Genomic DNA, 21,319 nt, shown 5'->3' with positions numbered 1-21,319 from the left:
TTCACAGAGTTGAAGAAACAGCCACATCTCGACATCCACTGTTCAGAGGAGACTGTGTGAATCAGGCCTTCATGGTCAAATTGTTGAAAAGAAACCACTACTATAGGACTCAATAAGAAGAAAAGACTTGGTTGAGTCAAGAAACACGAACAATGGACATTAGACCGGTGTAAATCTGTTCAAATTTGAGATTTTTGGTTCCAACCGCCGTGTCTTTGAGACGCAGAGTAGGTGAGCGGATAATCTCTGCATGTGTGGTTCGCACCATGAAGCTCGGAGGTGCGATGGCGTGGGGTTGCTTTGCTGGTGACACTGTCTGATTTATGTACAATTCAAGGCACACTTAGCATAGCTATCTCGCCATTCTGCAGTGAAACACCATCCCATCTGGTTTCGACTTAGTGGGACGATAATTTGTTTTTCAACAGGACAATGACCCAACACACCTCCAGGCTGTGTAAGGGGTGTTTGACCAAGAAAGAGAGTGCTGTATCAGATGACCTGGCCTCCACAATCACCTGACCTCAATCCAATTGAGATGGTTTGGGATGAGTTGGACCGCAGAGTGAAGGAAAAGCAGCCAAGAAGTGCTCAGCATATATCGGAACTCATGAAGCTGGTTGAGAGTATTTTTTTTAACGTGTGCAAAGCTGTCATCAAGGCAAAAGGTGGCTACTTTGAAAAATGTCATAAAATATATTTTGATTTGTTTTACACTTTTTTTGGTTTCTACATGCTTCCATATGTGTTATTTCACAATGTTGAAAATAGTAAAAAAAATAAAGGGAAACCCTTGAATGAGTAGGTGTCAAGTTTTGATTGGTAGTGTGTGTGTGTGTATATAATTGAGAAATGAGGAGAAAGACCTTTTTCTTGCCAATGCATTGCTTGTCCTGCATGTTTTTTGTGTGAATCTCATAGCTGTGGTACTCTGACAATGTTGTCTGTAGGAGCCTGTGTGTTCATGGTGTATCTTCAGATAAAATGTATTAATGGACATGTGACAAGGTCAGCACTAGGAGAGTAGTCTGGTGTTTTATTCCACAGTGAATCACAACCAGGGTTCAGTTGAAGTCCGAGGGAAGGTGAACTAGTCACATCACTCCCTTCCTGCATCTTTTCCTCAGTGTTACATCTTTCTTTCCCTATCCCAACCTCTCCTATCTATGACCCATGTGTCTCTATTTTTCCATCTGTCTCCCCATCCTCCTCCTTTATCCCTTGTTCCTCGTTTCCTCCCTCTCTACGCCAGCCCCCTATCTCTCCTGTTCTTCGCCCTCTCTGATATGTCTCAGGACAGCAGTGAAGAAGAGCCTGAGGATGAGCAGGAGGAAGATTTTACGCAGGTCCAGTTTGGGTCCAGGTATACACCGCTGCACGGCGTGTGTTCCGTAGACTCACCGGCATGCTTCAGCAGTGTGTCGAGCCTAGCCACTAACAGCAGAGTCTGCATTTCACCATTGCCCACTATTCCTTACATAGTTCTCAAATTTTGACCATCAAAGGTAGTGCACTATAAATGGAATATAGTGCCATTTGGGACGCAGACAGTGTTTCTGCTCTTGCAGGAACAGGCTGAGAAACATAGAGCCTGTAGACCATGGGTGTCAAACTCACTAATTATTATTATTTTACTCAAACCACCCGCGGGCCGTATGTTTGACGTCCTGCTGTAGACTCTGGCAGCTTTATGACCCTCAACTGTTGTAGTTTATGCTCAACCTCAGAAGTAAATTTCAGTACAGATCGAGGCAGGGTGCTTATCCTTGTGGTACTGCTAGGAGTCTGAGTTGCAGTTCTGTAAATTGAAAATAAATATTTGCTTGCAAAAATATTGAGAATTCATTATGACTATGCTACCACTGCAGTAGGAGAATGATATCCGGTTCTCAAGCACTATGATCCTTGTAAATCAGCAGCATGAGTTTGGGCCAGGATTGTAGTTTCCCAGTGTATTAGGCATGTCATGTACTGTAGCTAAGATGTCCAATTTCGTTAGCTAAATTTGTAATATGAGGAAAGGACCCAAAGTGAAGGAGTTTAGACTGTCGACACCAGGTAAATAACCCTTGCAAGTGCGTGTTGAAGGCACTGTTTCACTTTTCTGCAAACAATCTTCAGGTAAAATCCAAAGACGACAACTGGTTTAATTGTGTCTTCAGATGGTTTCTGTTGCTGGAAATGCTGCTTGCTGCAGCCCGGATAAACAATCTGTTAGATTGGTTGAAAACTTGCACTTTCAGTCTCCGCTAAAAATCTTTGTTGAGTAGCTTTGGGCAGAAGACTTATCCACAATATTCCTGCGGACTGAGGTTGTGAATCTGCTCACTGGTTACCCACTGGTCTGTCTTCGAAAACAGACCACTTGGGTGGGATCTCTGGAGAATCCGTTACCTGGGTTGTGTTCATCAGGCATAAATTGCAAAAATGTTACAAACTAAGAGAGCGGGAGCAAGGCACTAGCTGGAGTTGTCCAATAAGAAACAAACTATTTTTTTTCCTTGGCAAAATGTGGTCAAAAAGGTTTGCCTGCCCTAATGAACACGGCCCCGCTTCAAACTGCTATTGAGTGAGATTATTGGAAGAATTTAGTAAAATCTGAGGGTGTTTATTTAGAGTTCAGACTCGAGAATTGTTTGTCAATGCCGAAACGCTGCCTTGGTATACTCTCGCTAACGTTTTACAATTTATTTCAGGGGAACTGAAATGGGCGCTTATTTACCACATTTGTCCACAGGGCTTCTTTCTTAAGGCGCCCTGGTTCTGCTCTCCTGTCGTCCTGTTACATTTTGACTTTCTCTCCCATTTTTTTCCCCCCCATCCATCTCTCTGTGTAGTCTCGGTGTGTCCGGAGGGGGAATGGCCTGGGAATCCTGCGGCGACCGGTTCACCATCGAAGCGTGCAAGGAGACAGAGATGCTCAACTACCTCATCGAGCGCTTTGACAGTGTGGGCATGGAGGAAAAGAAGGCGCCCAAGGTAAACTGGAAACGCTGTTAAGAAACATGGCGGGCCATCGGAGGTTTGACCCGTATCTACTCATTTGGAATCTTTGTCCTTTAAAAGGGCAGCTAAAACTTAATTCAGAAACACCATTGTACCACAGTGTCCCCAAACAATACTTACCTTTCAGCTATGCTTAGTGTGGCCTCTGGTTGTAACAAATGCTCTGAGAGGAGGCAAAGTCAAATTTGCTATTCGCAACACTTAATTTTTTGTAATCACATTTTTGTTATTTATAGTAGACGAACTTGAACAAAACACCTTATTGAATTCAAAAAGCCCGACCAAAATACCGCTCACAATAGCTAAGACTCCATCCAATTGGCGACAGATTTTCATTAGAATATTCAGAAATCTGAGTAAAGATGTTTTTTTCACCAAACTGATTATTTGTGGATAAATATCTGTGATGGCGCAGTGCACATGAAATGTACCTTTTGTCGCTTAAGTTTTCACATACCGAATACAAATCTGAAGTTCCATGTGTTCTATCACATTTTCAACTCTGATATTTTTGTAACAAACTTTTGCCTAAAATACCAAATGTGCCTACTCTGGTCTTGGCACGTGTGCTCTAGCTAACCGCTCAGATACTGTGCGGGTAGGCTAGTTTACTTGATGAGATTATTATGGTTAAGAGCAAAAATAGTTTTCTTGTCAAACGGCTGTCAAGCATTGTTCATCATGTCACCAGAATAAGACTCAATATTTATTGAAAAGGTGCATCAAGCTCATCACAGTGCACTTTCATCACCCTGTGAAGTTCATATTTTCATCTGTAGCCTAATAAATTGCATATTTCACTGAGTCATAGTGGGAGTACCACACACACCATATCATTATGTGATTCCAAGTTTTTCAATATGATGGTTATTATATCACTTTGTGCTTAAATGTGTTTCCACTACAATTTCTCACTTTCATCTTTTCAATGCTGTTAATTTGTGGCATATCTTTACATTAAATTAACTTTAAACAAGGCACACCTGTTAATTGAAATGCATTCCAGGTGACTACCTCATGAAGCAGGTTGAGAATCTTGGCATTTGCCAAGCGTGTGCAAAACTGGCAATGCAAAGGGTGTTTACTTTGAAGAATTTAATAAATAAAAATATATTTTGACACTTCTTTTGGTCACTACATGATTCCATATGTGTTGTTTTGATGTCTTCACTATTATTCTACAATGTAAAAAATAACACCCTGGAATGAGTAGGTATGCCCAAACAGCTTGATGCCAAGACATTGACAACAAATATATATTGACATAGTAAAATAAATGTGTGGAGAAACTCTCACATTAAACACCAATGTTATTCACTAAGTTGATGGTTTATATTTATGATCATGGTTTACAAGTTTCATTTTATTTTCTGTTTTTAAAATGGTCTTATTTAATTATTTTACATGTGATAAGGCCACAGAGGGCCGGAGATAATTAGACACCTGTGGTAATCATAAGGTCCCAAAAGGGCCACTAGATGTATTTTTATAGATTACATAAACTCCTTTAAAAATACCAAAATTCTGGTAGTTTACTAGTAAACTTTGAATGTTTCCAGTAATATACCCTCCCTTTGCAGCTCTAGTCACCACGCTTAACTTGTTCTTCTCCCTCTGTCTTCTCAGATTTGCAGCCACCCCAGTGTCAGCCAGCTCCTCAGCAACATACGCTCACAGTGTATTTCCCACGCCGTTCTTGTCCTTCAGGGTGCCCTCACGCAGCCCAGGTCTGCATGACATCTTCCTGTCGCCTCTCACAATACTGTGGTCCTAATACAGTATTATTCTGTGTACATCAGTGTTTCCCTACCATTGGATAGGAGTGTCTAGATCCCTTAAACTCAACTCTAGACGTTGAATCCAGTTCCACTATTCTTTTTTTTTTTCATTGTTCCCCTCTAATCGGGAACTGATTTTAGACCTGGGACACCAGGTGTGTGCAATTAATTCAGGTAGAACAGAACCAGCAGGCACCAGACCTTGTTGGGTAAGAGTTTAGTGCCCCTGGTCAAGATGTTTAGCGCTGTTGCCCCATGCCTACATTTGTAGTATTTATTATTTAAATTCATAACAATTAAGTGCAGTTATTTTTATTTATTTTTTAAGCCCAAATATTCACCCATGGACACATGAAAGAAAGCAGTAATGAACATGTCAATTGACAATTGTGAAGCCAGAAAGCCTGAATCTTGCTTTCACCTTGCTTTAAACTAGGGGAAAGACTGGTGTACGTGTTTTTGTTCTTCTTTTTTTTTGTGTTCTCGGCACCCCTAGCAGGAGCTACTAATCTATCACCATAGCAACCCTATCACCATAGCAACTCATCTATTTCTCCTGAAGTTCATGTCCACTTTATTTTTCCCAATCATTCACACCTTTGCTACCCACACTCTAGCATCTGGTACACCATTAGTGTTTTCAGACCCCTTGCCTTTTTCCACATTTTATGTTACAGCCAGCCTTATTCTAAAATTGATCAAATATATATCTTATTTTTATCAATCTACAAACAAGACCTTATAATGACGTAATGAAAACTGATTTTAAGACATTTATTTATTTTTGTATGATTTTGCAAAAATAATGTAGTTGTCCGTAGAGCTCCGAGACAGGATTGTGTCGAGGCACAGCTCTGGGGAAGGGTACCAAAACATTTCTGCAGCATTGAAGGCCCCCAAGAACACAGTGGCCTCCATCTTTCTTAAATGGAATAAGTTTGGAATCACCAAGACTCTTCCTAGAGCTGGCCCTCTGGCCAAACTCGATGGTCACTCTGACAGAGCTCCAGAGTTCCTCTGTGGAGATGGAAGAACCTTGCAGAAGGGCAACCATATCTGCAGCACTCCATCAATCAGGCCTTTATGGTAGAGTTTCCAGACCGAAGACACTCCTCAGTAAAAGGCACATGACAGCCCACTTGGAGTTCGCCAAAAGGCATCTAAAGGACTGACCATGAGAAACAAGATTCAAGTTGGAGCTCTTTGGCCTGAATGCCAAGCGTCACATCTGGAGGAAACCTGCCACCATCCCTACGGTGAAGCATGGTGGTGGCAGCATCATGTTATGGGCATGTTTTTCAGTGGCAGGGAATGGGAGACTAGTCAGGATCGAGGGAAAGATGAATGGAGAAAAGTACAGAGATCCTTGATGGAAACCTGCTCAGGACTTCAAGAATGGGGCGAAGGTTCACCATCCAACAGGACAACGACCCTAAGCACACAGCCAAGTCAATGCAGGAGTGGCTTCGGGACATGTCCCAATATCCTTGAGTGGCCCAGCCAGAGCCTGGACTTGAACCCTATCAATCATCTCTGGAGAGACCTGAAAATAGCTGTGCAGCGACGCTCCCCAACCAACCTGCCAGAGTTTGAGAGGATCTGCAGAGAAGAAGATGAAACACCACAAATACATGTGTGCCAAGCTTGTGGCGTCATACCCAAGATGGCTGGAGGCTGTAATCGCTGCCAAAAGTGGTTCAACAAAGTACTGAGTGAAGAGTCTGGATGTAAAATCAATTTTCAATGCATTTGCAAAAATGTCAAAACCCGTTTTTGCTTTGTCATTATGCGTATTGTGTGTAAATTGAGAGGGGACTACAATTTAATCAATTTTTGAATAAAGCTGTCACGTAACAACGTGGAAAAAGTTGAGGGGCCTGAATACTTCCCGAATACTTTCACTCTTGACGTTTCCTCTCACTGTTCTCTGTACCTGTTAGTATGCATCCTCTACCACTGCAGAATTCAATAATATTGCCAAAATACAATACAAGTGTGTTCCCTCAAAATACACAATTTGCTTTCAAAATAGAATAGCCAGGTGACACAGTCCAGATATATTATGTGTTGTGAGTAAAAGCCATCCTCCTCCCCGCTCTTCCACTCAGGAGTACTCTGCAGCAGTCCCTGCTGGTACCCTACATGCTGTGCCGTAACCTGCCGTATGGCTTTATCCAGGAGCTGGCTCGCATTACCTACCAGGAGGATGAGGTCTTCAGACAGGTGGGGTAGACCCAGACAGGCAGACTGACTCACAGACAGAAACAGAAATACACTAATGGTTTTATTAGTCTGACAATGAAATGGTCAATTCTAAAACATTAGAAAATTTGCTCAAACAGTTAAAAATAACCTCCATATGAAATGGGAACAAAAGTTATTGTTGTAAGTTGTCCTGTACATTTCACCATGTCAAGTTTCAGCTGTATCGACTAACGCCATCCTCAAAATTGCTCACTTGTTGGCTGTATTTCAGATCTTTGTTCCAATCCTTCAAGGGCTTGGTCTGGCTGTGAAAGAATGTTCCTTCGACAGTGACAACTTCAAATTCCCCCTGATGGTAAGGTGGCAACGGAGAAGTAATGTGTGCTTGCGGTGCAGGCTTAGTGTGCGTCCCAAATGGCACCTAATTCCCTACGTAGTTCACTACTTTTGACCAGGATCCCTAGGGCAATTTCTAGGCAGTAGGGTGCCATTCGGGACGTAGTTTTAATGTGGTCTTTTAGATGCTGCCTCGCAGCCAGTGACTGAGCATGTCTAACTAATAGGGGGGCAGTTCAAGATGTCAAATGTATAATGGATTGACTTGAGGCTGAATCTCTGCTAGCATGATGAGCCTATCAACCTTCAGCTAACCTTTAGGCTCCAACCATAGATATAGATTTACTAGAATGGGTATTTCCCATTTAAAATCAATGTTTCTGTGATTTGATGGACCGGTGGCCATATTGAGGGTACTCGTGTGTTCCAGACAAATTTGCTTTGGTCTGAGGGGCTTTGACTGTTCTAGGAATTCTATTTTTCTATGGCTTCAGCTACTCTAACTAAAGGCTGGGTAACATTATTGGACATTTTTAACTTGTCTTGTCACGCCTGTCATAAGATGGCTTTGGGTGTTTTCTTCTACACCAGGGGACCGAAGCCTATGGTCATTTCAGTCAATGGTCAATGTTATTAGGCTATTTCTGATGGATTTCATTTAACGTTCACTTACGGCGTGTTTTGTTTTCTACAGGCATTAGCTGAGCTATGTGAAATCAAGTTTGTGAAGACTCATCCCATGTGCAATTTGGTGAGTGTGCTGGAAGAGATGGAGCCGTCTTTCCTGCTCTATTACTGAGGTTGCGAACAATCCCCTCCAGTTCACCTTGTAGTCCAAGGTGTTGATTTGTTCTTCTCCTTTTAAACTGATACCACTGTTTACTTGAGCACACTTAATATGTTGTGAAATCTGTGAATGTATTGTTATGTTAAAACACTTATAACTGCCTTAATGTTGTTACCTCAGGAAGAGTAGCTGTTGCCTTGGCAACAGTTAATGGGGACCCATAATAAATACAAATACATCAAAACACTTTCAAAAGCCTTTCCCCCGATTAGACCAACAACAGACAGTAGATGAAAAACATTGTTTCCATTGGCACCATAGAAAGAAGTACTTATTTTTCTCGCACTGGATAAGTCTCAAAAGGCACCCTATTCCCTATATTGTGTACCATTTTTGACTAGGTCCCATAGGGCTTCGGTCAAAAGTAGTGCACTGAACAGGGTACCATTTGGGGCACATCCACTGTCTTATGTGAAGCGTTCTGCTCTAGACTCAGCCGGCCCACTTTACAGAAGCAGGGAAGAATTTGGCTTGGTTATTTTATTTATGACAGGTTTGTCTAGCTCACATTTTCGAGGAATGGGAAGATAACAAGGATGCTTCCTCATTGTACACTATGCCCTTTAAAGTGCACTACTTTTCACCAGGTCCCAGTGGTACTGGTGACTTCTTTAAGCAGGTATGGCTTAGTAATTTAAGGCTCACCTCATGTACGTTCCTGTCTAAACTATAGTGTGTGTGTGTGTGTCCAGATGACGTCTTTGCCCCTGTGGTGTCCTAAGTCTCTGAGCCCGGGGACTGGCCGAGAAGTCCAGAGACTCTCCTTCCTGGGAGCCTTCTTCAGCCTGTCGGTCTTTGCAGAGGATGACGTGAGTAATAGGAATAGGGTGAAATTACCCCTGGACACTGATGCTGGGTCAGTTTAGCATTTTCCATACTAATGCAATCAGGAATTCAAACAATGTGAGAGGGGGGGGTGTATCAGTGTAGTGTGTGTTGGTAGAGTCTAGTGAGTTTGCAAGGGAGTCACTGCAAAACAGTTTAAGATTATTAAATAATAAAGGGGGTACATGTAAATTGTCCGGGGTAGCCATTAGAGTAACTGTTCAGAATTTATGGGTGCAGAAGCTGTTTAGGTGCCTTTTGTTCCCAGACTTGGTGCTCCGGTACATCTTGCTGTGCTGTAGCAGAGAGAACAGTCTATGACTTGGATGGCTGGAGTCTGACAATTTTTTTTAGGGCCTTTTGCTGACACTGCCTGGTATACCTGGTATACTATCGCTTGGTCTAAGCCGTGCGTACTCTCCTCTGTAGCACCTTGCGGTCGTATGCCGAGCAGTTGCCATACCAAGCGATGATGCAGCCAGTCAAGATGCTCTCAATGGTGCAGCTGTAGAACATTTTGAGGATCTGGGGACCTATGCCAAATCTTTTTAGTCTCCTGAGGGGGAATAGGCTTTGTCGTGCCCTCTTCACGACTGTCTTGGTGTGTTTGGACTAGAGGTCGACCGATTATGATTTTTCACCGCCGATACCGATTATTTGAGGACCAAAAAAGCCGATACCAATCGGCCGATTTAAAATAAAATGTACTTGTAATAATGACAATTACAACAATACAGAATTAACACTTATTTTAACTTAATATATTACATCAATAAAATTCATTTAGCCTCAAGTAGATAATGAAACATGTTCAATTTGGTTTAAATAATGCAAAAGCAAAGTGTTGGAGAAGAAAGTAAAAGTGCAATATGTGCTATGTAAGAAAGCTAACGTTTCAGTTCCTTGCTCAGAACATGAGAACATATGAAAGCTGGTGGTTCTTTTTAACATGAGTCTTCAATATTCCCAGGTAAGACATTTTAGGTTGTAGATATTATAGGACCATTTCCCTCTATACCATTTGTATTTCATTAACCTTTGATTATAAAAGTTTAGATCAGTTCAAAAAAATACACAACATAGCACAATCGGGAGCCTGTAAAACGGCCTCCATTCCAACCGGCGCCATTCACTCTCAAATTCATACAGAGCTATGGATGCAAGAACTAACCATCAATGAGATCAAAATGAGTTTGAAGCTATACAGTGTTTGTTTACAAACAATGGATTAAAATAAGCTTGTTTGGGCCTCCCGAGTGTGCAACGGTCTAAGGCACTACATCGCAGTGCCAGAGGCGTTACTACAGACCTGGGTTCATTCCCGGGCCGTTCTGTAACCGGCTGTGGCTGGGAGTCACGTAGGACGGCGCACAATTGGCCCAGCATCGTATGGGTAGGGTTTGACTGGGGGAGGCTTTACTTGGCTCAACGCGCCCAAGCAACTCCTTGTGGTGGGCTGTGTGTCTGCAGGCTGACCCCGGTCACCAGTTGAACGGTGTTTCCTCCGACACATTGGTGTGGCTGGCTTCCGGGTTAAGCTGATGGGTATTAAGGAATGAGGTTAGGTGGGTCATGTTTCGGAGGACGCAGGACTCCACCGTTGCCTTTCCTGAGCCCATTGGGGAGTTGCAGCAATGAGATGAGATCGAAAAAGGGAAAACAAGCTTTTTTTGAGGGTCTGATAGGGTACGACATTGCAGTTCATGACGCATTTCTTAGTTATATATTTTTTAAGAATCAGTGTCTATACAGTGCGTTTGGAAAGTATTCAGACCCCTTGACTTTTTCCACATTTTAGTATGTTAGAGCCTTATCTTAAAACAGATTCATTTGTTTTTTTCTACATACAATACCACATAATGACAAAAAAAAATGTTTTTTTGACATGTTTGCACATTTACGTAAGTAATCAGAACCTTTAATCAGTACTTTGTTGAAGCACCTTTGGCAGAAATTACAGCGTTGAGTCTTCTTGGGTATAACACTACAGGCTTGGCACACCTGCATTTGGGCAGTTTCTCCCATTCCGTTTTGCAGATCCTCTTAAGCTCTGTCAGGTTGGATGGGGAGTGGTGCTGCACAACTATTTTCAGGTCTCTCCAGAGATATTCAATCGTGTTCAAGTCCGGGCTCTGGCTGGGTTACTCAAGGACATTCGGAGACTTGCCCCGAAGACACTGCTGCATTGTCTTGGCTGTGTGCTTAGGGTCGTTGTCCGGTTGGAAGGTGATCCTTCGTTCCCAGTCTGAGTTCCTGAGTGCTGTAGAACAGGTTTTCATCAAGGACCTCTCTGTACTTTGCTCTGTTCATTTTTCCCTCAAACCTGACTTGTATAGACAGCAGTGTGCCTTTCCAAATCATATCCAATCAGTTGAATTTACCACAGGTGGACTCCAATCAAGTTGTAGAAACATCCCAAGGATGATCAATGGAAATAAGATGCACCTGAGCTGAATTTCGAGTCTCATAGCATAGGGTCTGAATACTTATGTAAATAGGGTATTTCTGTTTTAATGAATTTGCTAAGATTTCTAAAAACCTGTTTTTGCTTTGTCATTATGGAGTATTGTGTGTAGATTGAGGAAAACAATTAATTTAACGTAACAAAATGTGGAATAAGTCAAGGGCTCTGAATACTTTCGAAATGCGCTGTATATCAATATATGTTAGCTCCCAAAATGTATGGACTTTTAAGGTTAGATTGTGGGAGGGGAAGCTGATCCTAGATCTCTACCTAGAACAAAAACCACCTTGGTGGTGAGTAATATAACTTGTGTGAATCAATGCAATGTGCCCTTACGGGCTGAAAAGCAAGAGGAATATAGCCTACCAGCATAGCTTGTCCCTGGGAATTTTTTGATTTTGCAAATTCTGCTGAATGTTAAAATAGTTTTCTGGTGTCACCTAGTGTATTGCTGTAGTTTACCTTACAAAATGATACAACAAAAGCTCACAGAACTAAAATATGACTTCAGTGCTTAGCATTGACAAGTCTATATCACATTGCATCCAGAATTATGTTGGCATTAGATTACTTTAACCAGCAAAGAAATTACTTCATTTGTTTGGTCTTTCCCCCTCAGTCCAAAGTTGGTGACAAGTACTTCTCAGGCCCTGCGATCACCACAGAGAACACTCGCGTGGTCAGTCAATCCCTGCAGCACTACCTGGAGTCAGCCAGGGTAAGTCCTGCCCCACTGGGTCTATCATGGCTTGTCATTTGCCCAAGTATACTTCCCTCAATTTGGCATGACAATTATTTTTTTGTATTCTTTTGTCAGGGTGAAATGTTTAAAATCCTCCACAACATCCTACTGAATGGAGAGACAAGAGAGGTAGCTCTCAACTACATGGCAGCTCTGGTCAACCGCAATGTGAAGAAAGCCCAGATGCAGGTAAAGTGATCTTATCCTATATTCATTAATCTAGGAAATGTCTGAATTGAGGGTTAATGCAACCATTTCAAGCTAGAATGTCTGGCCCCAAAGTCTGAATAGACCCAATGTTAATCTAGCACACAATCTCCCCTCTCCCTACCTTTCTTGTTAGAACAGTGAAAGACTATCTGGAAAAGTGGGACTGCCCCACTCCTTAAATAACGAAAAAAATAATTTGAGCTTTTCTCTTCCCTTTGTCCCCTCATCCTTTCGCAGACGGACGACAAGCTGGTGTCCACAGATGGCTTCATGATCAACTTCCTGTCGGTGCTGCAGCAGCTGAGCATGAAGATCAAGCTGGAGACGGTGGACCCCTATTATATCTTCCACCCCCACTGCCGCCTGCATGTCAGCCCCGAGGAGACCCGGCTCAAGGCCACCATGGAAGAGCTCAAGATCTGGCTGGCCGAGATGTGTGAGTGGACACCGTAGATAATATAACAGAGCCTCTATGCATTCGAATGGAACAATTTGTCTGCCCTTTAGCTATGAGGACCCCACCATCGACGTCATAGTATTAACAATGACTATAATGAGTTATAGTTGATCACACCTAGGTTAATGTGGTATTTGTTTTCTTTCAAATGTTTAACCTGGAGTGTCATGAGGATGGGGTTTGCACTTTTGGGACTTCCATTGATTCTTTTGTGCCAGACAAGCTCAATCATATGCAGTTAAAGTATTTGAAAAAAATGAAGAATTTGTGTGGTTTACTTGCAATTGTCAACTGAACTTCCATAGTGCATTTTTAAAGTTGCTTTGTGTGTGTCCTGACCATATTCACATAGAAATGTTAGTTGTCAATCTATTATTCACATTGAAAGCAAGTCTGATAAGCGGTAGATCTGTTCTATGTGCACTGTTTCTATGCTTCCTCTCCTCAAGTTACAATTTTGTTTACTTTTAGCAACCAGGCAATGGCGGAGTGATTTCTACATATTCAGTGTTGCCTCGCCGCTGCTAAATCATTGCCGCCACTCCAAAAAAAGTGTTTAGCTGTGAGACACTTTTTAAAGGGATATTGCGAGATTTTGCCAATCAAGCCCTTTTTCTGCTTACCTAGTCAGATGAACTCATGGATACCATTTTTATGTCTCTGCGTTCAGTTTGTAGTAAGTTTCTAACTAGCATTACCACCAATGCAAGTCTATGAGAATAGCTAGTGTACCTGTGAAGATACCTTAAACTTCCTTCAAACTGCATGTAGAACAGTGTTTCCTCTGGAAAAATGTGTAGCAGTGGGGGAAAGGTCACAGAGGGGATGGCGTTTTTTAGGTAGGGTGTCATTTTACCACAACTGTAACCCTACAATTGACCCGTGTTACATTTAGCCCCACTCTTCCGTATGCGCTTACAGTGAATTGTGGACCTGGTAACGCTTAACCATACCGCTGCTAAAAACTACATTGCGACTAATTAGTTACTACTACTGAAGGCTACGATAAACTATTTATAAAAGTCACTCCCGCTACTACACCAGCATACATGTTTCAACACTAACAAACTTTACAGTTTCTTCCACTAGATTCACCATCATATTTCTCCCCCAAAATGATAGCCAAATCTTTTCTGATTCTTTGAGTAAAAGTGTAGTCGTCTGAGTCTGGTTGTATGTGATCTAGTAGTTTATCAAAGTAATCAAACCAGATATTTGTATATATTTAAAGTTGACTATATTTCACTAAAGTAAAACGTTTCAAACTTCAATTACCACAAAAATAGTTTTAAAGATCTGAAGGAGGTCACCGTTATTTCATGGAAAATTACAAAATTACCATCTAGTTATTATTAGGATTACCTGCCAAATTGACAAACTGGATGTGCCATTGAAAGTTTCCTAATTGTTTTTGTTGACAGACAACGACCCCTCCAAGTTCTCTGAGCCCAAGTTCCCCACAGAGTGTTTCTTTCTGACACTGCACACCCACCACCTGTCCATCCTACCGGGCTGCCGACGCTACATCCGCAGACTGAGAGCCATCCGTGAGCTCAACAGGTACACTCACACACACACGAGGACAAGTGGCCACAGCCACTCAAACAACCTGGGACTAGTTGTCATTTTCCCGACAGGGCCCGGCGTTACTTAATAGCAATCTATATTCTCAAAAGCATGTGAGGCTCGTGTTCATATTTCACAACCTATGCAGGCTTTTGGAGTTGCCTATAGCAAAATGATACACCTGATTTAAGCTACGTTATTACATGCTAAATGTTTATGATCAGTGACAGATGAGTAGAAGAATAGATGAGCTACCACCTCCACTTATTTTCCCAGCCAGAGATCAATTAACCATATATTTAAAAGTCTGTGAAAAATCTGTTATATTTATGTTATCACGATGAGTCCCCACACTTGCCTCAATGCAGCTTGATGGCGCTGACCCAATCAAAACGGTGCTGAAATACCAAGTTGGCCACACACGGCTATTGCTTTAAATGTATTATAATGGTTGGATATGACTTTGGGAGTTCCAGTAAGAAACCATTTGATACATACCTTCATTTGCATTAGCCTATAACCTATTCCAATATTTAAGTTATTCAGTTGATCATAACTAAGCCTAAGGTGAGTTTTCTCATCACATTTCTAAGTCGAGGGCTGTTTCCTCGTCTCCTCACTCCACTGCTGCCCACCTCCACCACATTGTTCTCAACACCAGTTTAAATCAATATGCTTTTTTTGAGAAATACTGCATTTTTTTTTGGGTGGGGGGGGGGGGGGGTTCGGGCTCATTACATTTCTGTGATGTTGGATCAGGCCTGGGCTTGGGGCTTCAGCTCACCAGGCTTGGGTAAGATCGGACTCCAATTTTCAGACCCAATGACAACTCTACATGGGACCATAGAATATAGATGTCCATCTCAAGAAAGGAGTTTTCAGAGAGATTTGGCTTCAGAGTTCCAAAAATATATAAGATATTGGCTTTGGTTTTTTAGTACTTGTAATAAATGTAATGTGGTTGTCTCCAACCAGTGAAATATCAAAATGTAAATGTGTTCATACATTAGTGAGGAGTTCATTGTTATGTTTCATTGGTGATCATTTGGTGATCATTGTTATGTTTCATTGGTGATCATAGGCCAATATACATTATTGGCCTATGAGTGGAAATTATTTCATTGTGTTAAGGTGTGTATGTAGTGTATTAGTGAGTATATGAAGGCTGGATTGTATTGACTAGGCTCTCAACGTTAAGAACATTGACTTAAACGGGGAGCGACAAGCTGAAGTTGCTTGTTTTTGTTATCCGTTGCGAGATGTTTTGAATACTAATGAATGCGACCCTGTTTTGTTTGGCATGGCAGGACCGTGGAGGAACTGAAGAACAGTGAGAGCCAGTGGAAGGACTCTCCGCTGGCCAGCCGACACCGAGAGATGCTAAAGAGATGCAAAACCCAGCTCAAAGTTCGCAAAGACATTTTTCTTAATTGATTATTTTTTTAATCTCCTCCCACCGTTTTCAGGCTGAAAGGACTTAATCCACTCTCTCATCTGCTTGTGTTCTGCTTGTCATACGTGATAATGTTTTGGTAATTTTTAAGTGTGTAAACTCGATTTCCTATTCCAATCCCATGTCGTCATAGTTTGTTTTCCGAATCATCCGTTTTGGTTAATATCTTAGATTTTTTTTTAAACTGAAATTAGTGTTGCGAATAAGAAAATAAATAATTTCAACTCGTGTCATGAGTTAACGACAATATTCACCAGAAACTTTTCTATCTTTGATCTTTGGCCTTGACAGAAACTGGTGCGCTCCAAAGCCTGTGCCGACGCAGGGCTTCTGGATGAGAACCTTTTACGCAGATGTCTGCAGTTCTACAGTATGGTCATTCAGCTCATCCTACGCATGGTGGATCCCGCCTACCCACAGTAAGACACTCTGCCACAATCAGGAACTGTTTTAATGCTGCAATATGAGTTCATAGCCTACTTTACATCATATCTGTCATAATTAAAGGGATGGTGTGAGATTTGAGCAATTATGCTCTTTTTCTACCTAACCAGTCAGATGAATTCATCGATACCATGTTCGTCTCTTCATGCAGTTTGAAGGAAGTTGAAGGTAGTTTTGCCAACCAGTCATTGTCTTAAAGCTAGTTACCAATTACGCTAGCTCTAGTTAGCAACTGCCTTAATACTGCACGCAGGCATGAAAATGTTATCCATGGGTAAGTAGAAAAAGGGCTTTGTTGACAAGATCTCGCACAATCCCTTTTAAACTGAGGGATGCTACTTTTTTACTAAACTGATAATGATATTATGTAAATGTTTATTAGATTTATCTTTGTTATTGTTTGTATTGTTTGACATGCATAAAGTGGATCAAAAACTCATATTCATTCCTTCCCTTTGTTGCAGCATGAGTCTACCGCTGAATCCGGAGATTCCCAAAAGCTTTGCTGCTCTGCCGGAGTTTTACATTGAAGATGTGGCCGAGTTCCTGCTTTTCGTTGTGCAGTAAGTTGACAGATCGATTGTAATTGCATAGTACATGGCCAGACAAATACCCAAGAGTTGGATTGTATGTGTCCATTTACCCTGTTTTACCTAAAGCAAGTGATTAGTTCCATGTTTTATACATTTCTTGGAGAATTGTTAACTTCAAAGGGATGTGGCAAGAGTAGGGCCAAGAGGATTTCCTGACGATGTGACCCGACCTGGAGAAACTCCTGGCTCTCTCCATTCTCTTTCCTTTATTAATAAATACATGAGGAGGACCATCCTCTTAATCCCTGGACAAGCTTCCTCTTGAGTTTCTCAATTACTCTCCCCCTTGATTCTTGCGTACGCTCTCCTCACCTTTTTCTTAAACTGCAATGCAGGAGGGGATCCAAGGTCCCTTCCCTCTGACCTCCACCAATGCGTTTTGAGGAGGTGGCGAGCAGAGAGGTAGCGAGAGGAATCAAGGAAAGATTCATTGGTTTTTAACAACACCCCTCCCAAATGGCTGGTTACACAATATGCATAAAAGGGGGTATACCTGCTGAAAAATTGTACACTGAACAAAAATATAAATGGAATATTCAAGAATTTCACAGTTCATATAATTGAAATAAATTCATTAGGCCCTAGTCTATGGATTTCACATGACTGGGAATACAGATATGCTTCTGTTGGTCACAAAAACCTTTTCAGAAAAGTAAAGGGTGTGGATCAGAAAACCTGCTAGTATCTGGCGTGGCCACCATTTGCCTCATGCAGCACGACATATCTCCTTCGCATAGAGTTGATCATGCTGTTGATTGTGGCCTGTGGAATGCTGTCCCACTCTTCAATGGCTGTGCAAAGTTGCTGGATATTGGCGGGAACTGAAACATGCTGTTGTACACATCGATCCAGAGCATCCCAAACATGCTCAATGGGTGACATGTCTGGTGAGTATGCAGGCCATCGAAGAACTGACCTTTTCAGCTTACAGAAATTGTGTACAGATCCTTGCGACATGGGGCCATGCATCATCATGCTGAAACGTGAGGTGATGGCAGCAGATGAGTTTCATCACGGTATCTCTGCATTCAAATTGCCATTGATAAAATGCAATTGTGTTTATTGTCCGTAGCTTATGCATGCCCATTACATAAACCCACGGCCACCATGCTCACAACGTTGACATAAGCGAACAGATCGCCCACACGAGGCAATATACAATGTCTGCCATCTGCCTGGTACATTTGAGACCGAGATTCATCCGCGAAGAGCACACATCTCCAGCATGCCAGTGGCCATCAAAGTTGAGCATTTGTCCACTGACGTCGGTTACTATGCCGAACTGCAGTCAGGTGAAGACCCTGGTGAGGATGACGAGCACGCAGATGAGCTTCCCTGAGATGGTTTCTGACAGTTTGTGCAGAAATTGTTCAGTTGTGCAAACCCAGTTTCATCAGCTGTCCGAGTGGCTCATTTATGACCATCCTGCAGGTGAAGTCCGATGTGGAAGTCCTGGGTTGGTGTGACACATGGACTGCGGTTGTGAGGCCGGTTGGACTCACTGCCAAGTTCTCTAACGTTCAACATTAAATTCTCTGGCAATAGCTCTGGTGGACATTCCTGCAGTTAGCATTCCAATTGTACGCTCCATCAACTTGAGACATCTATAGCATGGTGTTGTGACAGCTTCACGTTTTAAAGTGGCCTTTTATTGTCCAAAGCAGAAGGTGCATCTGTGTAATGATCATGCTGTTTAATCAGCTTATTGATATGCCACACCTGTCAGGTGGATAGATTTTCTTGGCAAAAGAGAAATGCTCACTAACAGGGATGTAAACAAATTTGTGCACTAAATTTGAGAGAAATACGCATTTTGTGCTTATGGACAATTTCTGTGATCTTTTATTTCAGCTCATGAAACATGGGACCAACACTTTACATGTTGTTTTATTTTTGTTCAGTATGTATGTTCTTTTGCCCATCTTAATATTTTATTTTATCGGACAGTCTGAGATATTGAGATATGGCTCTTTCTTCGCAACTGTGCCTAGAAGGCCAGCATCCCGGAGTCGCCTCTTCACTGTTGACGTTGAAACTGGTGTTTTGCGGGTACTATTTAATGAAGCTGCCAGTTGAGGACTTGTGAGGCGTCTGTTTCTCAAACTAGACACACTAATATACTTGTCCTCTTGCTCAGTTGTGCACCTGGGCCTCCCGCTCCTCTTTCTATTCTGGTTAGAGCCAGTTTGCGCTGTTCTCTGAAGGGAGTAGTACACAGCGTTGTATGAGATCTTAAGTTTCTTGGTGATTTCTCGCATGGCATAGCCTTCATTTCTCAGAACAAGAATAGACTGATGAGTTTCAGAAGAAACTTCTTTGTTTCTGGCCATTTTGAGCCTGTAATCGAACCCACAAATGCTTATGCTCCAGATACTCAACTAGTCTAAAGGCCAGTTTTATTGCTTCTTTAAATCTGCACAACCTTTTTCAGCTGTGCTAACATAATTGCAGAAGAGTTTCTAATGATCAATTAGCCTTTTAAAATTATTAACTTGGATTAGCTAACACAAAGTGCCATTGGAACACCGGAGTGATGGTTGCTGATAATGGGCCTCTGTACGCCTATGTAGATATTCCTTAAAAAATCTGCCATTTCCAGCTACAATAGTTATTTACAACATTAACAATGTCTGTATGATCAATTTGGTGTTATTTTAATGGACACAAAATGTGCTTTTCTTAGAAATGTCATTGTTTTTTAAAGTGGGGCTGTTTGAATATAAAAATACATGTATTTTTTGAAAAGGTATCTTCTGTGAAAATTGCTCTTGACTGACGGTTAGCCTCCCCTTTCTGTCCTCCGCCAGGTATTCCCCTCAGGTCCTGTATGAGCCCTGCGTCCAGGACATTGTCACTTTTCTGGTGGTGTTCATCTGCAGTCAGAACTACATCCGGAACCCCTACCTGATCGCCAAGCTGGTGGAAGTGCTTTTTGTCACCAACCCGGCGGTGCAGCTGCGCACCCAGCGCTTTTCCGAGATGATGGAGAACCACCCCCTGTCCGTCAAACAGTTGGTCCCGGCCCTCATGAAGTTCTACACAGGTGTGACTACTTGGTGCTGCATTTCGGGAGGGGCAGAACTAGACACATTGCGCAATTTTAACACTTTTGCATGAACACAAACTTTTTATTGTGCTGGCTTGGATATTTTCTTTCCAGAATGGTTCCATCAACTATAGTGGGTGTGTAACACACCATCACAGTACGACTCAACTTGGCTCCACTCAGTAGTGTGCAAAAGCTATTAGAGTAGAGTCAAGTGCACTGATTCTCACATGCAACTGACTCTTGTGTGCCTTCCTTTCCACAGATGTGGAGCACACCGGTGCCACCAGCGAGTTCTACGATAAGTTCACCATCCGCTACCACATCAGCACCATCTTCAAGAGCCTCTGGCAGAACATGGGCCACCACGGCACATTCCTGGAGGAGTTCAAGTAAGTGGGCTAGAATCACAACTTAATAGGTATCGTCAGCTAATCAATCTAATAAATCTAGTCATGCTGAATGCTACATGTAAAATGTACTCAGACTCAGTTTGTGTGACTTTGACTGGCTTCCGAAGGCCTCCTAGTTAGTGAATCAATCTGTCTATTCCCCTTAGCTCTGGCAAGCAGTTTGTGCGCTACATCAACATGTTGATCAACGACACCACCTTCCTGCTGGACGAGAGCCTGGAGTCCCTAAAGCGCATCCATGAGGTCCAGGAGGAGATGAAGAACAAGGAGCAGTGGGATCTGCTTCCCAGGGTCAGCACGGAATTACCGGGGGGAAAACATGAACCCATTACGAAGCGCATATTAACGTGTTACAAAGCGCCTTTAAAATTCCTAATGACTCTTTCTCCCTCAGGAGCAGCAGCAGAGCCGCCAGTCCCAGCTGACCCAGGACGAGCGGGTGTCGCGCTCCTACCTGGCACTGGCCACAGAGACTGTTGACATGTTCCATATCCTTACCAAGCAGGTCCAGAAGCCCTTCCTCCGGCCCGTAAGTACCACTCTGACCAGGGATCAAACATATTTTACTCATACTTTCCAGTCTATAAAGGGATAAATGGGCGCAAAAACATAGTTTGCAAATGTTGTATTCGACAAATATGCGGTTAGAATTACTTTTACTGGTTGTCAACAGCCCCCACACAGCAGCCAATTAAAACATTGACAATATTTATTTTTGCTGGTGTGCTCAAATGGGTTAAAAGCGAAGGCTGTGGAGGTGCTCTTTGAAAAGGGTATTCTGACAGGCAGAAAAATGGGAATGATGGTAACCACTTAGTAAACTGAAAAATGTATTGTGTGCTTATTTTTACATCAAGGCACTTGTTGATTTGAAAAAGATTCTTAATTTTAAAAAGCCTTCATTTAAAAAATATTTCGATAAATATTTAACAAC

General features: G+C 42.2%; 1 protein-coding gene across 4 annotated transcripts in view; it reads left to right on the top strand.

Annotated features, from left to right (window-relative positions):
- Nucleotides 1–21,319, top strand: part of ube4b (ubiquitination factor E4B, UFD2 homolog (S. cerevisiae)) — a 41,835-nt gene that overhangs the window by 14,979 nt on the left and 5,537 nt on the right. For 2 of the 4 annotated variants that reach the window (XM_046343862.1, XM_046343861.1), the window contains exons 8-25: nt 1,253–1,363; nt 2,838–2,979; nt 4,633–4,733; nt 6,893–7,007; nt 7,261–7,344; nt 8,020–8,076; nt 8,865–8,981; nt 12,081–12,179; nt 12,279–12,392; nt 12,651–12,849; nt 14,292–14,430; nt 15,744–15,843; nt 16,181–16,308; nt 16,798–16,896; nt 19,734–19,969; nt 20,238–20,364; nt 20,532–20,676; nt 20,780–20,914. In XM_046343862.1, the coding sequence (XP_046199818.1) occupies nt 1,253–1,363; nt 2,838–2,979; nt 4,633–4,733; nt 6,893–7,007; nt 7,261–7,344; nt 8,020–8,076; nt 8,865–8,981; nt 12,081–12,179; nt 12,279–12,392; nt 12,651–12,849; nt 14,292–14,430; nt 15,744–15,843; nt 16,181–16,308; nt 16,798–16,896; nt 19,734–19,969; nt 20,238–20,364; nt 20,532–20,676; nt 20,780–20,914 (2,248 nt within the window). The remainder of the gene's footprint in view (nt 1–1,252; nt 1,364–2,837; nt 2,980–4,632; nt 4,734–6,892; nt 7,008–7,260; nt 7,345–8,019; nt 8,077–8,864; nt 8,982–12,080; nt 12,180–12,278; nt 12,393–12,650; nt 12,850–14,291; nt 14,431–15,743; nt 15,844–16,180; nt 16,309–16,797; nt 16,897–19,733; nt 19,970–20,237; nt 20,365–20,531; nt 20,677–20,779; nt 20,915–21,319) is intronic. The other 2 variants (XM_046343864.1, XM_046343863.1) reach the window with 1 other exon arrangement.

This window comes from Oncorhynchus gorbuscha, linkage group LG03 (genome assembly GCF_021184085.1).
Source record: "Oncorhynchus gorbuscha isolate QuinsamMale2020 ecotype Even-year linkage group LG03, OgorEven_v1.0, whole genome shotgun sequence".
NCBI classification, from domain to species: Eukaryota; Metazoa; Chordata; class Actinopteri; order Salmoniformes; family Salmonidae; genus Oncorhynchus; species Oncorhynchus gorbuscha.
Note: the sequence above shows the minus strand (reverse complement) of the source record. Positions and strands in the feature narration are given on the sequence as shown.